At 40.8% G+C, this 23,364-nt stretch overlaps 1 protein-coding gene across 6 annotated transcripts in view; it reads left to right on the plus strand.

The window, feature by feature from the left end:
• Positions 1–23,364, plus strand: part of LOC122574438 (talin-1) — a 56,357-nt gene that overhangs the window by 15,099 nt on the left and 17,894 nt on the right. For 4 of the 6 annotated variants that reach the window (XM_043742051.1, XM_043742050.1, XM_043742055.1 and 1 more), the window contains exons 2-3: positions 4,425–4,526; positions 22,840–23,029. In XM_043742051.1, the coding sequence (XP_043597986.1) occupies positions 22,891–23,029 (139 nt within the window). In that variant the 5' untranslated portion in view covers positions 4,425–4,526; positions 22,840–22,890. Of the gene's footprint in view, positions 1–4,424; positions 4,527–10,277; positions 10,426–22,839; positions 23,030–23,364 lie in introns of those variants that run through there. The other 2 variants (XM_043742053.1, XM_043742052.1) reach the window with 2 other exon arrangements.

The following is a 23,364-nucleotide window of genomic DNA, read 5'->3' on the forward strand; positions in this document are numbered from 1 at the left end:
GTCGCTAGTTTATGTATACCATATCGGCGATACTGATAACAATAATAATATCATCTCGATATCTTTATGTTAAGGGGAGTAACAGGGTTAACGGTTGTTTAATAAGATAAAAAGAATTGGGGGAAGATCGATGAATCGATTTCGATTCGACGACGCATCGTTTGAGAGACACTGTTTGTCACGAATGCACGATCTTGCACGATGCACGTCGAGAAAACGGTATGCCTCGTTACTTTTTCTGCGACATTACACGGACTGCTAAGAAATTTATTTAAAAGGGGACGATTGTTCCATTAAATTGCCTTCTTGGGAATAAAAGCGCATCGTTGTCCGTAGACAACGTTGTCATCAAGAAGGATTTTCTGATGTTCAGAAGGCAACGCTGATATTTCGATAAGATTGTGGGAAGCGAATTTCTTGTTATCTATCACGCTATAGAGAAAGTAGATAATTATATAATATTTATTGTACAACGTATATACAATGTCTAATGTATTTATTACAAATAACTATGGTATTTAGCATTTAACATTTAGGTACAAAGACTCGTGTAGCAAGTATATATGTGAAAATTGTTCTTTACGAACGTGAATAGGAAAATGAATAGGAATGAATCGCAGGTTCCTCTGCCGTTATACCGTCGTTTTACTTTTATTTCATAAAGTCGTTGTCGTCAGGTATACTCGTGTCTGCTTTCGATTTTTCCCATTTCTTATTCGTATGGTTACGCAAATTACGGACTGGACCTTTCACGATAAATTCGGTAAGGCTCGTTTTTCTATGACAAAGCCAACGATCGAAACTCGCGTGTATCGTATAATTTGGACGTGCTCGTATAATTATTTCTAATTTGTTACATTATACACGGAGATATTCATCGGAGCGATGCAGGAAGATTCGACGTTTTAATTAATGCGTATACGTGCAGATCTCGTTAAACCAGCAGCTATAGGAATTAAATAGAACGCAAAATAAAGTGTATCGGCTAATTGCTTTTTCGATTGTACCGAGAAACGCATTTACGGCGCATGTAAATCAATTCAAAGAAAAATGTAAGCGTCTCAGCGACGGATTTTACGTCTAATCGGTATCTAAAATGTAAAGATATACTTCCGCTTATTTGATATTCACCCCCTGTAACTATAGAACTTTCTTCTTCTACCATTCTGTCCCTTTAAGAACAAAAGTATCGTTTCTATTTTCAGTCGTCACGTTATGTTAATAATTATTATACAGATACTTGACGTACGCTTGCGTGATACGAAAGAAACTTTTGTAAACGGCCTTGTCGGTTATCGAAATTGCTAGTTTGTGATATTTGTTTATTGTCATCGTCGCTCACCTGTTTCGCTGCGACTTATTTTCATTTTCCTAGCGGTATGTTCATCCCCACGATCCATCCGGGCGTCACATTTAATCCAAGATCACCCTTGTTTGCGCAGTTTTAGGTTACAACGCGTCTAATGGATTATCCGTACATTCAGCTCAAAGTACCTTTCACTCCGTTGTCATCGATTCAATGGAGGTCCGTGTGCTGCACATAAAAATAACAATGATTCGATGTTTACTCAACTTATTAGACGATTTTACCGTGCTCCGTAGATCAGGGTGGAACATTTCAGCTGACGTTCCGATCCTACGCAGGAGTAACTGGCTTTTAGCGTTGACGATTTTTTCGAAACTGTTCCGTTTTGCTCCTTTTTCGCGAAAGCGCTCGAAAAATGTTCTCTGTTTAGCGGTACGTATCTCGTTAGTTAGTAGGAACTGTATAAAGCATAGCGTAGCAAAAGGTCGGATTGTTTGGAATCGTTATCGGAAGAGAAAATGGCAAAATCTACTTTGAAATTTCCGCCAAAAAATTAAAATCAAGTCATGTTGCAGAAATCGACAACGTAAGAATCATCGAAATAACTATATTAGACTGTATCGATTCAACGTTTGATCGTCTATTGCCCACTCATCCAGCTCGCCACGAGACATCCGTCGTTTTCCATAAATTCGCTCCTATGTTCTTATGTTCAAATTCTTGAGAGCCGTCGAACGTTCGAAAATCGCATGGATTAGAATCCTAGATCAATTTTAACCGGCCGAGACCATAGATCAGAGATCAGAATCGACAACGAAATTGCGGTCTATCGAGAGATCGTCTATTGATCGGTTGTGAAAGGCAGGCAAGCCATTAATCGTAAAATTTTGCGGAAATGCGCAAGACATTCGGGGACGGGATGACGAGAGGGTGACGAGAGGGTGACGAGAGAGGGTCGATGGTACGAGGCGCGTGCCGATTGATCGGATTTACAGCCGGTTAGATTCTCTCTCGTAACGTAGCTACGTGTGCAACAAGCCCGTTATAAGATTACCCGTTATGAGCCGTGGCTTTATTAGTTATCTCTCGCGTCCTCTTTTACGACGGCCCAAGAGGCCCTTTATTACATATTGTTCGGCTCGATCATTCCATCGACCGCGCATTGTTGTCTCCGCTTTTCGACAGACTTTCTCGTTACACGTGGAAATTGCAGCGCTACCGGCGATAAACACTATCGAAAGTGAAGTTTATCGGTGAATAAGTGGCCTCGAGTAAATTATTGCAAATAACCGGTGTCGTAAGCAATCGAGGCTGAAAAATTACACGGTTCATCGGGCTAGGGATCGTCGTGTCTTCGTCCAAAATCTTTTTAATTGCGGTCGATGTCGTCGGGTGAAGATAAAGGTCGAGAAATATATTAATAGGGCATATAATTGGTTACATCGATTAATATATCATTTTCGTTATCGAATATATTTATTTGTTAGTGGATATATTGCGATGAGAGAGAAAGCGTCTTTATCGATTACGAAAACATAGTTGTTTCGATGTTCTTGCAAAATTAATTCGATGGGTGGCATTGCCTTGCTAAATTCAAATTTCGGAGAAATATTGTATACGCGCTAACTCGATAAATACCAGATTAGCACGCGAAAGCAGGTTATCCTGAAACTGATCGTGCAAGAACTTTGCACAGCTGCCACACCCCGCGGTCCATCGAGGACCTTGACGCCGCAGCTGGCCTTCCGGGTTATAAAATCCAGAATTTATTCCATCTCTGTCCTCGGTGTTTCTCTCGGACCTTACGACGAGTCTCTCAACGCTCGCGAACGTACAGTACGGGGCAGTAAAGGTAGGAAGAGAGAAAAAAGACAAAGAGATAAGGGGCGAAGGTGAAAGAGAAGGGCCAAGGGAGAGGTAGAAAAATGCACCTGTACATGCGAGAAATAGAATCCCGAACTGTCATTGCGGCCACGTAGTTACGTGTACGTGAATATCGTGGGAGGGTGCGACATCGGGGGTTGAAATGTGTAGGTATATGGAGCCAACATCACCGGAGCGTCTCGGCGTTGGAGGCGCCAAAGCGTCGCGGCGCCACCCCCGGCGCCCGCCATAACGCCGCCAGCACCCACCTCCCTCGATTCTCTCCAACTCCTATCTTCCCTACTCTTCCTCGTTCTAGCGTTCTCCATTCCCTTTGCATCTCTTCTCTTGGCTTTTTTTTCTCTCTCCTCATCCGTCCTCCCTTTTCGTTCATCTGTGCTTCTTTCATATCGCTTTTTGTTTATTTCTTTTTCTATGGTTATCCCGATGATTAATAATCGTATCAAATCAATCTTTATGTATCGTAATGGCGATTTTATAAATAAAATTATCGAGTAAGCTGAAAGACTGTGCGTCTGTGGTAATGACAAAGGTCTTTGCACAAGCTTCGTCCGTTAATTGTCGTCTTCGAGTTCGATGTTTGTTCTCGGGGATGCTGAATTTTGCGAAAATCTCGTTGGCGCCGTCTTGCTTGTTGTCTCGCGAAAATACAATACTCCTGGTCCTCTGACATTTCAGCCGATCCGTAAACTCTCTCGGTCAACGATACTTTTTGCTTCTTTCGTTCTGCTTCTCTGTCACGTGTCAGAACAGTCCCGGTTGCACCTGTTCTACCTCTGGAAGAAAATTTTCCCCTTCCCTCCAACCCTCCACCTTCCGCCTTTTCTCTCGATGAAGTTAATACTCGCTCGATGCGTTGCACGACGGAGTTATCGATATGATTTCTTTCCGGCCGTTTCTTCCCTTTGTTCTGGCCAAGAATAATTCAGTGCCTCTGTATCTGTTATTCAAATTGTGGCCGCGTTTTTCGCGCGTCTCGCGCCGCGCGCCGGCTTTGAATTTCAAATCCGACGAATCACACGATAGATCGATTACTCGAAGTAAGAGCGACAGGATTTAGTTTTAGATATTCATACCTGTGACTTTGCGTTCCACGATCGCATTTTGTCCAATTTCCTACTTTTCCTTCTACTTTGTTCTATTTCAAATGAAATATTTTAATCGATCGGATACTAAATCGCGACAAAGTACGATTATATAAAGAGATAAAAAGTAATTGGTTTACTTTGATTAGTTTTCAGAAGTGCCTGAGAAAGAAGCTGCAAGAGTTGTAGACACACGCGCACACAGGAGGAACGAAGTATTCCGCGACGTAAGAGAGAAACGATTTTAAACTGTAAGTACCAACGATTCGAGCAGCCAGTTCCGATTTGCAAATCACGTTTGCTCGGTGGCCGGTTCGCTTTCTCGTCGAGATCCTCGTAAAGCTTTACACGCTTCTGCGGCCTCTTCTCCGACTTTCTTCGTCCCTCTCGGTCGACTATGAGTCAGACGAATCGTGAAAGTGTCTACTACCCCCGCGGTATCCCATAAACTCACCCGTGCGGACCCTGCCCTCGCGTCAAGTCCACGAATTTATCTCTATTCCACGAGACAGCCGGCCGAACGATCCTTCCTGCAACCAATATGGAATACTTCTGGCCCATAAGCCCGAAAACGCGATACTTAATTGCGACAAATATGGCCCATAAAATTTGAATAGGCATCCGGCATGATGAACGAGGGTTCTTCGGGTCACACGCACCTTTTTCAGCGAATCGGTTGGAGGCGGATTCCGTGGTTTTGCTGTATATACGACACGGATCTGAATCGGTACATTCTTTCAGTAATACTAAGTTTATTAAGATCCGGAGAAGACAATGATTTTTTATTCGTAAAAAGATTTCGTATATGTTTCGTAAGCTGTGAAGCTTTTTTTGGAACGGACAAAAATTCAGCTGGTGGATCGTAGTGGATACGGGGCGTGGAGATGAGGATGAAGCTCAGGTAGAGCATGGACGAGTTTCGCGAAATTAAATTCTTGAGGGAAGGTTGAAATTTTCGGCTCGAAGGGTTAGAAGCGAAAATTGGCGTCTCTTGTTCTTAGAATTATTTGCAAATATGTACGAACAACGTGCGTGAAAAGTGAATCTAGTGCTATGACGCAATACCGTCGATACAGTCGAATTTCCCATATAATATCTTTCATAAATCAAGTATAGTGTGCTAAACGAACCGTTGCGAACGGCGCCAAAAGTCGAAGATCTCTGCCGACTGATTTCGCTCGTATCTCGTTAAAGTATCTGTATTCTCTGTTTCGTGGTGGTTGATCTATCTACGCATCTGTCGTGCTTTGCACGCGAACGGCGTTTAGCGTGCGTTGAATTTGTTTACTATTTCGTATCGCTATTGGAGTCGTTTTAGGACTTCGATCATAAATTGCATAGTTTATTATCCGAAAGATACATCGGAAAATATATCGTATCAGTATCTTGTCGGACATGAATTTTTATGACAGCAGTAATCGCGTATCGTGAATAATTTGTATTATTTGTATCCGATGTTTATGGAGTTTAGAACGATTACCGATACGAGTTGACCGTGACCAGCGACACAGACCGCCTACGATGAGTTAAGATTCTTAATATCGAGCAGATGTCAGACATCCAATTATCGTTTCCACGTTTTATATTTTTTCATCTGCCTAAGTAAGATATTTAAAGGATATTTACTAGCAATAGAATAATCGCATTCACTAGAAAACCAGAAAGCAGAAATTTAAAAAATTTGAGCTTTTGAGACTGCTAATTTGGCTGTTAGCAAGGACGCGATTGGACACATTGATTTATCATGATGCACGAGGACACCGTTCAGAATACGCGCATCTCGGTGAGGTTAAACAAGCAGCCAATGGTAATGGTCCAGACATTTTGGCGCCGACGATACGAACTGTTGTACAAAGTCGTCTACTAACAAACAACCAGCGCGCCAAGTCTGATCCATACAGCACTTCCGGTTTTGCTGACGACCGGCTGGAAGTTGGGATGGCGAGTTTACGTAACCTCGAGCTCCTGCGTCCCTCTTCCCTTTTTACTTTCCTTCTCTTCCCCTTTTTTTTCTTTTTATCTCCTCGTTAAATTCTCATTGACCTTTGTTAACTGCAGGCAACATTAAATTTTTACATTGTTTCATACTATAGTCGCTTGTATAATTACGGTGGATTATCTTTTAATCTAAAATCTCTTTAAACAATATCGCAAGTTCCATCTTCTGCTTATAAGAAAGCGTATAAATCATGGTAGTTCCAAATATACATCGCCCAGTTCCTCGAAAAATAGCGTGAAATATTTCAGAATATGTATAAATGTTATATTCCATATATATCTGTAGCGGCACATGAGATTCGACGGTTTCAACAACGAGCAATCTCGTCATTTAAACCTCACACACTAATTATCCTCTACACGCATAAATTTCTACATATCGAAGACCAACAATACCGAGCGTGCTTAATGAAAACGTACTTTTGAAAAGGTCGACGCGTGTGCGGCCACCGCGTCACGCTGCCCGATTAACGGTATCTCTAAGCTCGACCATGGTGTATCGACTTGGACGAAGCGGCACTTTCGGGAACAAAATTTTGCATCAGAAGTCGGGGCCATATGGATTTAGGGCGGGCGGTAAGTTGGATCGACAGGCGCATTGTCAGTGCGATTAATCGAACGATAAGTTCGACCGTATACGAAGAGAGTGATTGACGCTACCACGATAAGGCTTGATGGCTCCGAGAGAGGGACAGTCCAATCGAGAAAATAAGAGAGACGCGGAAGGAGTGAACAAAAACCGTGAAAAAGGGATACTCTCAGCGAGGTTCTTAGCTTTGTCCCTGAAGAAAACCACCCCACGTGTTCCCGCTCTACCTTTTTCCTACCTTCCTTCCTCTTATCCCCTTGCTCCTGCGTTTAACAGAGTAAATCGTATCCACCCTTGTCGTGTTTCACAATTGTTTCGGACCACCTTGCGGCTCCCTTAAACGTGTTTCGATAGCGAAACCTGGTAGTTTCCCCTTGTTCTCTTGAAATCTCTGACGCTGTCGTTCGAAGGAAATTCAGGTTTCTACTTAATTTTAGGTCCGGTAATAGCCCGGACTTTTGCTTAGATTTTATAAATATTATTTGGATGGAAGATTCGTAGTTTGTAGTAACTCCGAGATGATTGAATCGTGTATCGTGAGAAAGAAATAAAACAGCCTTTACTGCATTCGCGCACAATATTATACCGCTTCACGCTTCAATCTTCTCTACTTCTCTGGAACTAATCCATTTTTGGCCCTAGAAGGGTGAATCATCCCTTGTACCATGACATTTCGTTGAATTTCACCTCAACTACTTAATGGATAACGGAACATTCAGGGAACAACAGCATTTCGACAATGTCCTCCTTAAATTATTGAAATAAAGTTACAGTCGATTTTACTGTTATTGTATTCTTTTGAGATATAAAACACGAGATATCTCACTGACGGTACGTTGACAAAGAGAAATGATAATTTAATTTAATAATTTAATTTATTAATTTATTAGTTACTTCAGCCGAGGAGTTAAGGAAAGAAAGGAGCAAAGTGTCGATTGTTGACGGAAGGAAGATCGTATCCTTGCTTGCGAAGGATGCAAGGTGTTATCATCCCCGTACTGTTTTGCAAGCATTCATGGTCAGCTAGCTGACGTTCGAACGAAAGTGCTGCTGCATAAATTGCCTGTACATCTCAATTCACCCCCCGGGATGGTGACCATTCTCTTACACGTCGTGCTCCCGAGTGACACTCTCCTGCCCCTCGATGGCTGACCTCCCTCCTGCGAACTCGCATTACCATCCCTTTGCACCCCCTCATCTGTTATAGCTCGATCCTCGTCCAATCTTTTGTGCGCTTGCTTGTTTAAATTCGGCCCCAAGAAAATTACCAAAATCGTTATGAAAATTTTCGACTGATCCGGGATTCTCAAAGCTCGTCTTCCTTTGACAAGAGATTAATCGAACGAATTGGCCCTATCCAAAGCGAAAGATTGCACGCTGTTTCTCCCCCTCTCCGCAATATTAGACTCTTTTTGGATTTTACTTAAGGGTTTACATACAGAAACAGTTCACGAAGTTTTTATTAATGAAATAGCTTTCGGTTAGTCACATTTATTTTTCACATCGAAACAATCATCATAATAAAACTTGTATCGTTCTCCCAAAATTTATATTATTCGTTGTATCAAAAGAGGAGGAGCTGAAACTTTCTGTAATTATCAAAGGCCAAGGAAAACTTCCATCGTCCCTTAGTCAAGACAATAAGACGAAGAAAATGGTACTGCAAGATGATTCTTTGATACATTTTTAAAAAAATGTCACTTGACAACTTCGTTTAGATCATCAAAAATGAAGACAAATCTTCATACCCTTCAGCTGATCCCTCGAAGTTAAAAAGAAAAAAAAAAAGAAAAATATAAAGAAGATCGTGGCGAAAGATAGCTAGATATTGTTAACTGAAATTTCAACAGAATCGTTGTTCTTTCTGGCGCGTATGTATGCGTGCGCGACGATGCCCAAGAGGGGTGGCTGGATCGCTGGATGCGACTCAAATTCAGTGGGGGTAGAAGGAAAACTACCACCATCGGTGTCGACCAATCGCCGTGTTGAGTCAACGTCGTTCTATCGGCGCATGTGCATCCTCTCTGGTGGTGTCTTTGGTTTGGGTACCGCGCGCAAGGCCGCAGACCTATCACTTCTTTGGCGACAGCCGTCGGGGTAACATCCTTGTTCTCGTCCTAGTCCTCGTCCTTCCATTACCCCTCAACATCACGAGTACCAAAGTTCTCTCTCGGTCTCTTCAGTTTCAATTTCAAATTCGTTTCTCCTATTATCTCCTTGTTTCCTCCATTCGTTTACCTTTGCTCTTCTATATTTGTTCGTTTCTCATCCTTTCTTTCCTTCTTTCGTTACGGGAATTTGTTTATCCTCGGTTGAAGGTCCCCGTTGACTCTGTTAAAATCATCCGTCGACGCGTCGTTTGGTTTGTTTTCGTCGCTAGTTTTCCAATTTTCTTCGGGGACGAATTGATTTTTGATTTTGTTACGATTTAAGATAAGTTCTTTTCCTTTCGAGTATTTTTTCAATTTTCTTTCACCGTTCGCAACTTGGGTGCCGATTCAGTGTTTTTGGTTTAGAAATTTGGGGGCTTCTTTCGAGATTTGCCTCTGTCTGTGGGTACTTCACACTTTTCGAGGTAACAAATTTTTCATTTCTTGTGAACCCTTTTTACGTTTGATAATTCTGTTACATCGTGACTTCGGTTACTTCAACCGCGCATAGTACGTATTATATTTTCATCTCAGAGAAATAGAATTTCTTTCAAATGTTTATCTTCTTATTTTTCCGAATCTTGGAGATCATAAATTTCGAAAGAATCGTTTCCTCGTTTTCAAACACAGAGAAATGTAACTTCGTTCGAGCAAGTTTGCCCACGTTTACTCAACGTTTATTTCGAAACTAATTTACATCGATATTGTTTTTAATCGGTAATCGTAGGGCTGTCGCGACAGGAAAAAATCTCCCGTGCCTTAAAGTGCCGTCCAAATTCGACCTGGTGACAATAAGCTAACGCTTTCATTTCACCTTGTTCTTTTCTTCTTTCTTTTTGTGGAAAAGGCCGTCCACGCTGCTCTCGTGACTCGTACAGATGACTATCTCGACTGGTCAGAGCCTTACTGAAACTGTGATCTTTTTAACCGATCGAACTCACCGTTCGCAGAGTTTCGATCGAAAAATTTCGTTTCACCTTTCGAGCTTACTTTTACGAATTGGCTTCGTGCCCGTTGTGCGCGAACCAGTTGCCTTAATTCGAGTTTAAGGGTCATTGAAACTTTATCCCTATCCCGACATTCTCCTCCCTTATTCTCCCTCGGATTTTTAACGAAATTTCGACGAAAACCTCGTCCGTCCTCTCCTGTGCCTTTCGAACTTTGCAAAACTTCTCTCTTTCTCTCTCTCTCTCTCTCTCCGTTCTCTTCATTGCGAAATTGAAACTAGTGTCAAACACGCGCTCTTACACATACACACCGATACAATCGTCGCAAAGAAGGAGCAAAACTGTGAGAAAGGAAATTTCTGAAGTTTTTTGAACTGCTTTGTGCCGTTTCGTACGAAAATCCAGCGACAAACTCTGTAATCCAAATGGAAATCGAGACAAACGAGTGCAACATGAGTTTCGACCGGTGAGTAAAAATCGCATGCGTGTACACGTGTTGTTGATATTTTGTAATACGTATCTTATGGTAGTATTGGTAATTTTATTTCGCTCGATCTCTTTTCTGTGCGTTGGTTTGTTCTGTTAAATATAGGATAAATATTGGCTCACCGAACTTTCATTCTGTTTCAAATATGAATTTTCTGTTTCTATGAATATTGACTTATCGGGCTTGTTAATCGAGTAACAAGCTTTATTCATTAGGAATATTCCGATTGAAAAATTTGAAATCGATTGTTCAAAAGTTTGATAAACATTTCTACGTTGCAGAAATGTCGTGACAAGTATTCGAATGGGAACGTTAGTCAGGAAATTTTGGTGATTTCTGTTTGGTGATATTAAAAAAGTGCGCCAATTTTAGTTAAAAAGATATTTACGCATGCAAAGATTGCATTAAAACGAACAAGACAATTTTAGGAGCGTGTTAAAAGTTTTATTATATGTACGATAGTCGCAGCATCGATCAGAAATCCCGCGAAACTTATCTCTCTGTTTCGAATAATCTTAGCAAACTTTATTCGTTCGTGATATTATAAAAAAAACCGGGAAGAAAAAAATGATAAGTTTCCTGGACAAGCGAACAAACGAGACTCTTTCATCCGAACAAAGCAATTGATTGCCGTGAAACAATCAAGATAGGGGACTCAATTATCGGGAGGGATGAATCGCAACAGACGATCTCGAAGGTCTCGAAATCAGATAGTATAATGCGAGGGTCAACTTTCCTCCCTTCGTCGAAGTCGTCGAACAGGGAGGGGGTGGTAATGGTCAGAACAGAGGGGTTTCCAAGAGTATATTTTTTAGGCCACAATTAAATCGTTCTTCCGGATAAATCTAAATAGTGGGTTTCCTGTCAACCGAACCCCATGCTTTTGTGACCAATTAGTGGCTTGGCGAATCGCAATTATGCCACGTATTGTGTTTCACGTGGCACCCTAGGGGGTTGAAAAGTATAAGTCGCTGGAATTTGGGGTTCACGGGGTAGTTATTAACCGTTATAACGCATTAACTCGTTGATTACTCTATGATCGATCTCCTTGCCATATAAGGTTTAATATTAACATTGTAATACAAGATTTTTCTAATTTAATGGTACCGAAGTTTCTATCGTTTAATTTTCCAAGTTTCTGTATGTTATTTCAAACGCAACTTGGGTACCAAATTTCATCACTTGATCGATATTTTTAATAGAGAATAACAAAGATTTGCACAGGAAATTTTACATAGGAATAGGACAATTTTATAGAAATATCTATCTTTCTGAACAGTAGCGTACTAACGTCAAAGTATATTTAAGTATTTCCCAATATATTCGTCGTACTTTGTTCGTTCTCCTTGAAACAAGCTTTTCAACGCACCAAATACCTCGGGTTCGACCAAACCAGCCCCAGAACCTGGCGTTCTGAAGATTCTAACTGACCGTTTCCATACCGCAAAAACAGCCACTTCCTGTCTCTGCTTCTCACGAGTGCCCGACGAAAACAGAGAATTTGTTCCAGCTCGCACGTTGTTCGAATTTTCCACGGCTGGTTTACGGGGGTGTGTTACTGGGGCAATAGTGCGCAGAAGCTCCGAGCATCCCCGGTGTGAATTCACTAGCACCCTCCTGCCGTCTCCTTTCCCCCACCCAGGCCTTATTTACTTCCCCTTGTCCCTACCCCCCTCTCCTATGGCTCGAGGGGTGGTTTCCCAACAATCCTCTCGGTCACATTCGAGTCCCAGCCGAGACCGCGACGCATTCAGTTTCCGATCGCCGGTCTAACGGCACAGCGTGTTAGCTCTGCTCGTGATTCCATCGAACAATTCGAACCACGCGCGTGTCTTTTAATCGGTTCGTTCGATTTGACTGGTGGTTCGCGATGACTCGTCCATTCGTCGGTCGATCGTCGACGTTGAAACGTTGTGCCGGGTTTTGTGAACGCTTTTCGCTCCAGATGGATCCTCGACTTTGACGCGACCGAGTGAGGAAATACGTAGAGCGCGTTGTTGTCTCCGTTCGAAAGCGAGTCGAGGACGCAATGCTTCGAGGGTGTTTACAGCCGCGTGTGATGGTGCAGATGGTGCGACTGATGTTGGATCTTGCATACAGGCAGGCTTCTAGCTTCTCCATTGGTCACGTTTATTTAGCGTCTAGCTTTGCATTTATTTCGAGGATGATATTGGAGCGTCATTTTTGAAATTTAACGTGATATTTTTGTGGGAAAGTTCGTGGCAATATGGACACCAGTTCGAACATCAGTTTCGTGAGTGTTGTATAACAATATACATACAGGTTAGTTGGAATTTTCCCAAGCTTTCGCTCACTTTTATCTACTTGCTTTTCTTTGGATTTATTTTTAAGTTTTATTTTAACAAATTTAGTAAAGTAAATTAATGCAGTAAATTAATTTTTACATTTTGATAGTTGTCATACTTTCTCGTACTTTCTTGTACTTTCATACTTATATTACGCCATGTATTATCATGTATACGAAATAACCCGCGATTAGAGTAAATAGATTCAGACATTAAGAGGTTAAATGAGAATCTCGAGTATACGTGAACCCTTTACGAGGTAGCCTAAATATATCGCGTGTAATTTCTATTCATGAAGTAATAAAACACTTTACTTTCTAGTTTAGGAATATTTTAAGCACGAAATATCGCTATATAATAATAAAATAGTTCAATTACGATACAGGAATTTAAGAGGATCTTACATCATAGATACACTGTTACAGATTAATGATAATTGTTTTGAGGTACGTCTTTATTATTCGTCGAATGATTTATTAATGGGAACCTCGATCGAACGATAAGCTTTCTATTTGCAATTCGTAACTGGGACAGGCCATATCTCTTTTTCAGTTGAAAATAGGAAAAAGCGACGGGAAAAAAAGGTCGAATGGTTTAACGAGGTCTAACTTTCTATAATCGTACTTTTTCACTAGTCCAGCGGTGCAGCTGCAAAGTGCAATTGCATTCGTCACTCTAACAGAACCATGCCGCTTTTTGCATAAATCGATTGCCTTTATCATCCGATGTTTCAAATTCTTCTTCCCAACTTTTCTTTTCTTTTTAAAAAGAAGACAGAGATAAAAAGTGGCACATCGATTATCAGATCTTTTTACGAATGAAATATTTTATTATTTCCTTTAAAAACACGTTAATCAAATAAAACGCATGATACTATTAGAATACGTCGAAGATAGAGGAATTAGAAAGACCGAAGTTGATGGATGGTACGATGTACCAAATGTGTTGAAGCACTGTTCGTTGCATCGTTCATTGTTCGTCGTACTTGTATACGAAGACGCATAGTCATAGTTCGTGCGTTATGTGCTGGTATAGCTTCATGCTGGTCACATGGTATGAAACGTATTCAATCTTGCGGAAGAACATTGTCAAAAAGGATAGATAACGAAAATTTCCGTAGTTGCAACATCTCGTAAAGCGTTTAGCTTTTTGCACTTTTTATAGATTACATAATTACATTTCTTAACTACATCTATACAACATTAAGTTATTTTGAAATATGTATGTATGTCCTTTGTAACGAAAGTTAAAGCGTCGATTATATTTCAGATCTTGTTTACTTCCTTTTTTGCTACATTCAAAGCCTATGCCAGTTACTTACTCTCACTTGAATGCGTAGATGAAATTTAAAAGATGAATATATGATGCTTGATAGAGTCCAAGGTAGTGGATTAATATTTGGCTACATAATTATATAGAACAGGGTACACCTCACCGATTTTAATGATCTTCAGATATGTCGTTAAGGTCAACATTCTTCGAGGTATCGAAGATATTCGCAAAAATGCTTTTGCTATTTTTTATCTTGGTGTAGATTAGGTTGGATTATGTTTATCTACGGATGATATTATAGGTATGTCGGTGTCGCGATGGGTTCATACGTCTCATCTTTCGATTTGGAACCACAGGGAGATAAGAAAGGAACTCGGCTTAGCTATGCGAAAGCTACGAATATACATACATATAATATCATCATGTCCGTACATAAAGGTAATCCGAACCTAACTCACATTAAGATAAAAAGTAGCAAAAGTATGAATATCTGGGAAACTAAAGCCGAGTCGCGGTTATACGTATAGGAGGAAAGTTCTCGCGATAACATATTTTTGAAAATCATTGGAATGGGCGAGAGGAGTATCCTCTTCTATGTAATTACCCCAGATGTAAGTTATTTTATCATCGAACGTAGTCTACTGTTTGATTAGAATCGATCGAATAGATTTGCTTATTAATTACGCAAACAAATTCTATAAACGTTTCCGGCACGATATCGAAACAATCTCGGTGAATGTTTGTTGCGGATTATCAGACTCGTAAATAATCGGTTCTTCATTGGAAAAAACGCGCGCTGCAATTTAACACAAAACGAGACAATCTTTCCATTTGCATGCCTTGTAAAGAGCTCCCCGTTTTTTGATCGTCCGCTTTATTCAAGCCGATCGTTGATCGAGACTTCGTTAGGACGATGACAGCGATAAATACGCGAGTGACGTACACGAATCGAACGATAATTATATTTAACAGGCGGCTGTCATCGCGGGACGCGTGGAATTGAATCGAATATTACAAAGATCCGCCCGATAGAGGTCGAATTGCTCTTTTACCCCTCCTCTCTATCTCTCTCTCTCTCTTTTTTTCCTTTTCCATCGTTTTAGCGAACGTGCCAGAATTTCCAGGTGGGTTTTCACGATAGTGTGTGTGTGTGAGAGAGAGAGAGAGAGAAAGGGAGAGATAAAGAGGACACAGCGAAGAATAGACGTGAATCCGCGCTGCAGCTTCGCAGGGATAGTTAATTATCTTTACACGAGGAGCCTGCACCGGAAACGAAGACAGTCAACGTCCACGTCAGCCGACATTCCACGATCCTGGGTATCAGAGGAGTAGCCCAATTTCCAATTAGATACCTTGGATGCTGTGTAGTTGCTACTGCTGCGCCATTCGCGAAATTCAGTCGCACCGATCGTCGAGGTAGATAATCGGGATTCTTGATCGTCCGTGACACATGGATGCCTCGTGGCTGGGAACCTTCACGTGCTTTGGTTGGCAAGGGAAACAGGGTTTGCAAAGAACGTCGATGGACTCGTTATTATCTAAATCTACGTTATACACAAAAATTTATTCGTAATAATTAATGATCATCTGCTCTACCTGACTGACTCCTTAATAGCATTTCTAACTGTAACATTGCGAAGCGTTAGTCTCGGAAGGGTTAATGGGTGAAATTGGCTACATATAGAATCGAATTTAAGCGATAGGGTTGAACTTCCCTTTGAGGGAGCGAAAGGACAATGAAGTTGAATATTCGCTGTTAACGTAACGACGTTAAATTGATACGTAATGCGGCGATTAAAGTATATGCCACGTTGCATTTGAATTGCTGCAAACTGAAAGTAAATTTCGCTTTGATCGCGTTCATTTACACGAATACATCTGTAAATAACTAAAAAATGTTAATCTTGACTAAATACCGGAATGTGCTTCTTTTGAGCGTCAGTCATACGTGTAACTTATTACTGTGTGTTATTTGCAAACATCATTTAACCATTTTCTAAATATTAAGCAAGATTTGGACAACGTTTATTTGAAATTCGGGAAATAACTGGAATCATTCGTATTCGGAATAATTTAGTTATTTGTATTTTCGCCAGTTTATTTTGATTCATCTTTCTTTCTGCCAGTATTTTTAACGATGGCAAGTACCTGCCGCTTTGACTGAAGTTAGGCTTCCATTCGACGTTAGAAAGAGGAAATGAAAAAAATGAAAGTAAGAGGTCGATGAGAATTTTATCCGACGAAAGAGTTGGGGGCAGAAAGAAGTTAGTCCAACCGTTTCAAAGACGTCTGAAAGTTTCTAAAAAAAAAAAAAAAAAAAAAAAGGAAACAGTAGGGCGTCGGTTTTCCCCGGGGTGTAAGTTAATAAGTCATTCGAACAGCTCGTAACAGAGTTGGTAGTTACGGTCGAGGTCGTTCTTTACCAACTCCTGACGGGACGTGCAAAGGAAAACTATGCCATTGGACATTGTTGCGGAATCAATATTTGCCCAGATGAAATTGTCTCGATATTGCGCTGATGGATTATTTGTAGAAGTACAACGCCATTATTAATAAAATACAGCAAGAAATAAAATAAACTTTAAAGGTATATCGGTACGTGAATTTCGAGTTACAGACACATAATTGAAATATAGAAATCTTTCCTACGTTCAGCCAAAATCGCTGCAGAAATTTTCCAAACGTCTCGAGAAGCTTCCGAAACAATTTCGGAGTTGAACGAGAATCTTGTATAAATTGATTCGATGTCAGTGTGCCGCTGGTCGCGTCACGAAGGTGCTAGTTCGTGACGAAGGGTGCCGAGGACGCGATAAAAGGGGATGGTCTGAACCACGTGGCTCGATAGGTGACACGAGGGTGGCAACGGGTGGGATAGCTTTGGAAAAAGACGAAGCTCACGAAGTGACGATGGAGTTAAAAAAGCTGACGATGCTTGGTTCCGACGCTCGAAGATGGGCGAAAATAGAGCGTTGCAAGTAGAACGCGGTGTCGATCGAAAGTAAATGGCCGTAAGTGGTTGCGCAATCTCGATGGTTTTTGATCGAGGAGAAAAGCGAAACAATCTTCCTTGTTTCTTCCGCGAACTTCCGCGGGTGGCGGAACTGCACTTTCCGTTACTCGGTTTTGCGCTTCGTGTCGCGACAACGTTCCCCGTTCCTTGGTTTCGCATCGATATTGCTTTTCACGTGCTTGGAGGTCCGCTTTGATAGATGCCTAATAGATTCGGAGCTTTTCACTGTGAAAATTATTCTGCGAATTTTGGTAAAGGTTTTACTCGATTTTTCCCACGTTCGGGTGCTCGAACGTTACTATTATCAAATCCATCGATGGCGGATACAGGAAATAAATTGTACGAAATAAATTGTCATGTTTTTGCATCGATAGAGATAGAAATTAACGAAGTTTCGCAGATTATGCACATCGTTATGTCAGCTATGGGAATCAAAGGCTTATACATCGCTGTACCCCCTATGGATCCCAGCCAATACCGCGTACAGGCGAGGCGAGTGAGTTCGGCTAAGAGCACTTCGCTCAAGTTCCCCGTGCTAGTTAGCGCTAAACAGAGGGAGAACATTGACTCTATATTGGTTTTTGATCCATCCGAAATTAGTAGCAATTCCCATCTAATCGTGCCAATCGATATATACTTATCAATCTAATTCTTATTCGATCTTATCGCTCTATTCTGCTCGCAAAAGATTTACGTAATTCCGCGTTTTTATCGAACAAATCCACCTATGTTCTAAACTCGTCGATACAAAAATACACCACGTAAACGATCGAAAAATTACATGGAAATCCGAACTTACTGTGGTCCACGTTCATCGATTAACTAACTGGTCATCGTTCCGAAATATATGAACGTATTCTGTTAGTCGTTTCGAATAAAGTCAATGAACAAAAGTCGAGCTTAAACAAGCGAAGTTAAGCGAAAGATTATTTTTCGTGCTCGTTGTATCAACAGCGGGGTACCACGTGATTGGCACGTATGCCAGGATCCATTAAGAGAACCGAACCCCTGATTACCGAATCTTGTAGAGCGTGCATAATCGTGTCTTCGTTACCTCGTAGCAATCGACGGACCCTCAATTAGTTGCCGTCAGGCGTCATCACCGTGGAAAGACACTGACGTCTAAATTTAGAGACTGCGATCGATCCACTTTCCGTTAACACGCGGATCGTATTGCTTCCTATTTATTTTCTCCTTGTTTTCCCTTCCCTCTTGATTGTTGTGAGCCTCGTCGATACCCATTGCCACCCATATCGAGCTTATAAGCGTTCTGCGCTAACGGACTCGTTTCGTGATTCGCGAAGCAAGTCGTTGCTCTGATTGACTTACAATTTTATCGGAGTTTCGCTATTATCACTGTACATAGCATTGGAATCTTTGCTAATTCCTAATAAATCACTAGTTTTTCTGTTCACTTACGGGCAAAAATTCCACTGACCTACTCCTTAAACGACAAAACCACGCGTTTCGGCCTATGAGGAATTTTTTCCAAGCTGGCTGTAAAATATTCATTCGCAAGGCCGTTTGGGTAGAACCGTGACCGTTTCGCACGGTCTACTTAAAAGTCTTGAAGCTCGCTTGGTAGAATTTTTGGGTTATATACCAACGCTAAAAGTGTGCAACACAATATGCAGAAAGTTTGGAAGCTTCAAAAGTAGATATTCGCCTGATATATGTATGCATTACTGTATTACAGATTTTTAGAGCGTGGAAGATTCTTTTTTGTATCTAATGTACAAAGAAATTCAGACACACGTAAAATAACATGCGTAATAGCTTTTGGTACGAAGGTCGAAACGTTCAAAGAACGATTCGAACGTCCTCGGAGCGCATCGCAGTTGCATAGTTGCGCTCATACGGTTGACCTAATTACAGGTAATGAGGTCATTCCTCTAAATACATTCCATGGAAATTGGAAAGTGACGTATCGCGGTCGAGCGAGTAACTTTGTAAACGACGAATCAGATTTGTTGCAAAATTTCGATTATTTCATATAGATGTATCGTTCGCTTCTCTCCTCCCTTTCGAGCCAAAAAACGTACGATCGAAAAAGAACGAGGTTCTTAAATAATTCAGAGACCAATTTTTACCGATTTGAGAAACATTCAGCGAAATATCTTGCTTGTCCTTACTTACGACTCTCATGAATACCGAACGACTGAACTCGTTTGAAGATAACGTTAAACGCAATTATTAGTCAAGCAATTGTACAGTATCATTGCATACATTATTGGGCGGCTGTTTTAAAGCGAACTCGAGACAAAGTTTCCTGCAAACTTGCACGATTATCAAAGCAGATTCGTTGCTGGCGTGGTACCGTAGTACAGTTTATTCATCGCTCGAATCATTTTTAACCACCCACTCCTAAATTATAACAACTACCCTTCGTTTACTTTTTACAATCTCCAACAACGTTCGTTCATTTACGTTTAGTAATAATAACTTCGGTACAATTCATCCTCTAGTTTACCTGGAAAATGATCTTACGGTAGATTTTGCGTTATTGAATTTAGTTAGCTGTTCCTTTCTCTTTAGTATAAATGCGTAAAATTATTCAGAGTCATTCTTTGGTGAATTTTTAACACGAACTCGGAGTTAACTTCCTTGGCGATAATTTGATTCCATTTACAACGGTTAACGGAGTAGAGAAGTAGCTATAAAACAAGATCATGTTCCGAGTTCTGAGATACCGTTGAATAAGGAGGCACTGAGAATCGTAATATTTCCTTGGAAATGTTTTCCACTTTGATGTTAATTGCAACGGTTGTCGCGTATTTCAACACGACGTCCTTCTTTTTGCTTACATTAGAACTAATCGTATCTAATTATATGATAACGCGTAAAAATGGAAAACGATAAAATTGGACGAAAGCAGAGGTTCGAGATTTCGTGACACGAACGAATGTGAAAATAATGTAACGAAATGGAAGAAAAATAGGGATAGAATAAAAGTGGGAGAAGAGGGAAGAGCTAGAGAAATAAAAATACCGATGGGAGATTTGCATGCGAAAGAGTAATATAGAAATTGGAAAAAAACGTAGGGCCAAAAGGGGTTGGTAATAAAACGGCAATAGTAGCGACAGAAAAGAAACTAGCAAGCAGGAAAGCGAGGATAATAAGAGGAGATAAAGCATGAAAGAGAAACGAATCAAAAAGTGAAAAAGGAATGAGAGCACCGTTGAAAGCCGATAAAGAGATAACAAAGAAAGCGCTGCGCCGAGAATAGTAGAAAACGAGACACCGGAGGGACAATAACGCCAATGATCTAACTAAAACCGAGGAAAAAGGGTAGAGGAGGAAATAAAGATAAGAAACAAAGGAGCAAATAAGAAAGCAAAGAAGAAGAAACGAAATAGGACGGCAAGAACGGAAAATTAGATTCACGGAAAAGAGGAAAGAAATAACGAAACGGCAAAGAAAAGAGGAAGAATGTATAAAAGTTGTACAGCGATAGGCGTAAAGATAGAAATACGGTAACCGAGGAGGAAAAGAGTAAACAAGAGAGGCCGATGTGCAGTGGCGAAGTAAGGAAAATGGAGAAGAGAAAATGAAAAGAGAGAGAAACAGGGGGGCGAAGGGTCGAGCGGATGGACTCGTAAGAAGGGATGGTCTGGGGTGGTTGTGCTTGAGTTTGACACAGTCAGAGACCGGCGTTGCCTGGCAACCTCTAAGGGTGGAAGTTCACATTGGCGTAGGGTGTACTTGCAACGAATTTATGCGCATGGACCACCCCCTGCTCTGCCATCGAGACGGATATAAAAAAAAGGAGTCGAGTAAACGAACGAAACAGCCTATAATTGGCGATCTCTGCTCGTTTAGACCCTGATAATATACCGTGCGTCGTGATAGTCTACGGAAAATGCATTCGTCTTTCAGAAATTCTCGATTCACAGTTCTAAGCAGAATATCGCTTCTTTTGTAAGCTTTGAATCTTTGAAATTTTCGTATCTTACGTCTAGTAGGGTGGACTTTAGGAAGATTCTTAGAAAAATGTCCTTTTTTTTTAGCAAGTTGATGGGATCAATGTAGGAAATCGATAGCTTTATCTTTATTCATTCCATAAAATGATATCAGAATATGCGGAATGTCCCTCCTTGCTATTAAATTCCTAGATCTATTAGTTTTTGTTAGTAGAGAGTTCTCTGTCTGCAGGAAGTAGCCTTACGTTCCATCTTGGGCCCAACTATTTCATCATGAACGGAACTTCGTAATTAATCAACTTTCCAATTAACATAACCAAGGCTGTCGACGGTCTTTTCATTCTCGTGTGAAATATTTTTCATAGAGGCACAGAAATTTTCTTTCAGTCGAGAATCCAATATTCAACAGAATGGAATTTTACATTACGAAATTTCCACTAAAATATTGAGACATAAAATGTAGCCAACTTTTATTCATTTTTTAATCTATTTGTTTCAACGTTTCTGACAGTTAAATTGGACGATTAAAAGGATTCTCAGCAAGGAGCGTAAAGTATCGAAGTCTGTTTCATCGATGTGATTTATTTGATAAATGTACGGGGATTATTGGTAATTTGTTGATGCAAACAGAGCATGGCGGGTGGTATTTCTCTCCATGGGGAGTAGATGAGAAAGATTCGTATCCTCGGATCGATTTAATTAGCCCGGAGCCGGTGACAATTTATTTTTATTAGCCGAATACCGTGACGTGGGGTGGGTTCTACGCCCGTGCTGGATCCCACACTGCACCCTGTGGCAAATTCTATGGCAAATGTACCATACCTCGGTAGATCAATATATAGACAGAAGTCCCACGGTTGCTTCCTCTTTCATACGATAGCGGGATATTTTTAATCCGTTGCTCTGTTAGGTTTCCCAGAAAACCGATGCAAAACGGTGGAACGCAGGGCTTGAAAATTTCTCTCTCTGTTTCTTCTTATCTTCTTTTTATTCAGCAATCAGCCGCAAAAGATACTTTTCGATATTCGTAAAATGTGAATACTCTTTCGATCGATCGACATCGTCGAATGTAAGTAGGTAATTAAACGGTGATATCCCAGTCAAAAGTTATTTTATTTTTATCATCATTTTATATATTTAGCTGTTTCATTTCCAACAGAAATAGAGAATTCAACGATTTCTTCAAGCAATTATAAAGCGAAGGATTAAATTACTCTTCGTAAATCGACCTAATTGTACATCCAAATAGTCTCATCATTCGCGATTATTACATCGGAACTCTTCGGCGTAAAAAGGGGAAATTAACGAGAGAGAGAGAGAGAGATAGAGAGAGAGAAAATATATTCGCGTACAACAAGCAAGAACTATCCGTTGTTTTATGATAATGTGCAATTACGCGAATGGTTAGAACGGTGACCCGCGAGCAAGCACAATGCTCGCCCTCTTGCAACTTGTTGCACTTGATTCAGTAAACTAGAAATCGCATATTCCCGTAGTACTTTATGTTCTTCGTAATACCGTGAATCGTTCGACGATCAAGCGCCGCATGTTTCTTGTTTAATACTAGCTCCGGCAATTGCGAACAAACACGACAGACGTGCATCTACCAGATCAATGTACTGTATTTTTCAACGTTAACCGTATCATTAGAACTACAAAAACTCGACAGAATGACGAATTCATTTCGTTTTACAATTGAATTGAAATTGTAACCGATATAAGAAGAAGATATAAGAACCTGTTTCCAACAGGACTAAAAATTGCATTCCTGTTTATTTCAAGTGAACGACTATCGTTCGTCGTTTATATATTCGAACAGAAGAAAGAGAAAAAAAGTAAAAGATAGAAATCGTGCCAACTAATCGACTTTATTTTTGTGTTTCAGTCGTGTGATTCCGGTGGTTTTCGTGCACACAGATCATCCCAGGCAGCCGCAATGGCCACCCTATCCTTGCGTATCTCCATCCCGGAGAAAAACGCCACGAAGATGATGCAATTCGACCCGAGCACATCCATTTACGACGCTTGCCGTATTATCAGAGAGAAACTCGCTGAAGCGGGTAACATGGGCCAACGTAAGCTCCTACTTGCACCTGCAATATCCTATGATGCTGTACTAACGAACAAACGAATTTGCATTTATCTCTTCCCTTCTGTCCTCTTTATTTTTTCGACGATGTTACGCCACGTGGCTTTCCAGAGGTCGTTATTCCTAACCGTCGCTCGTGGCATCGCAGTGTCGCGAGAAACTGCTCCTACAACTCTCAAACTTTGCCAAAAAATAAAACACCTAACCCACTAAACCGCCAACTTCTTAATCTCTATTAGCCAGTTCGAGGCACAAACCCACGAAAATCCTCCCGGAATCCCTAGCAAATAGTCGAGCAACTGTCCTAAATAGAAACAAAGG

This window comes from Bombus pyrosoma, linkage group LG13 (genome assembly GCF_014825855.1).
Source record: "Bombus pyrosoma isolate SC7728 linkage group LG13, ASM1482585v1, whole genome shotgun sequence".
In the NCBI taxonomy this organism is placed as follows: Eukaryota; Metazoa; Arthropoda; class Insecta; order Hymenoptera; family Apidae; genus Bombus; species Bombus pyrosoma.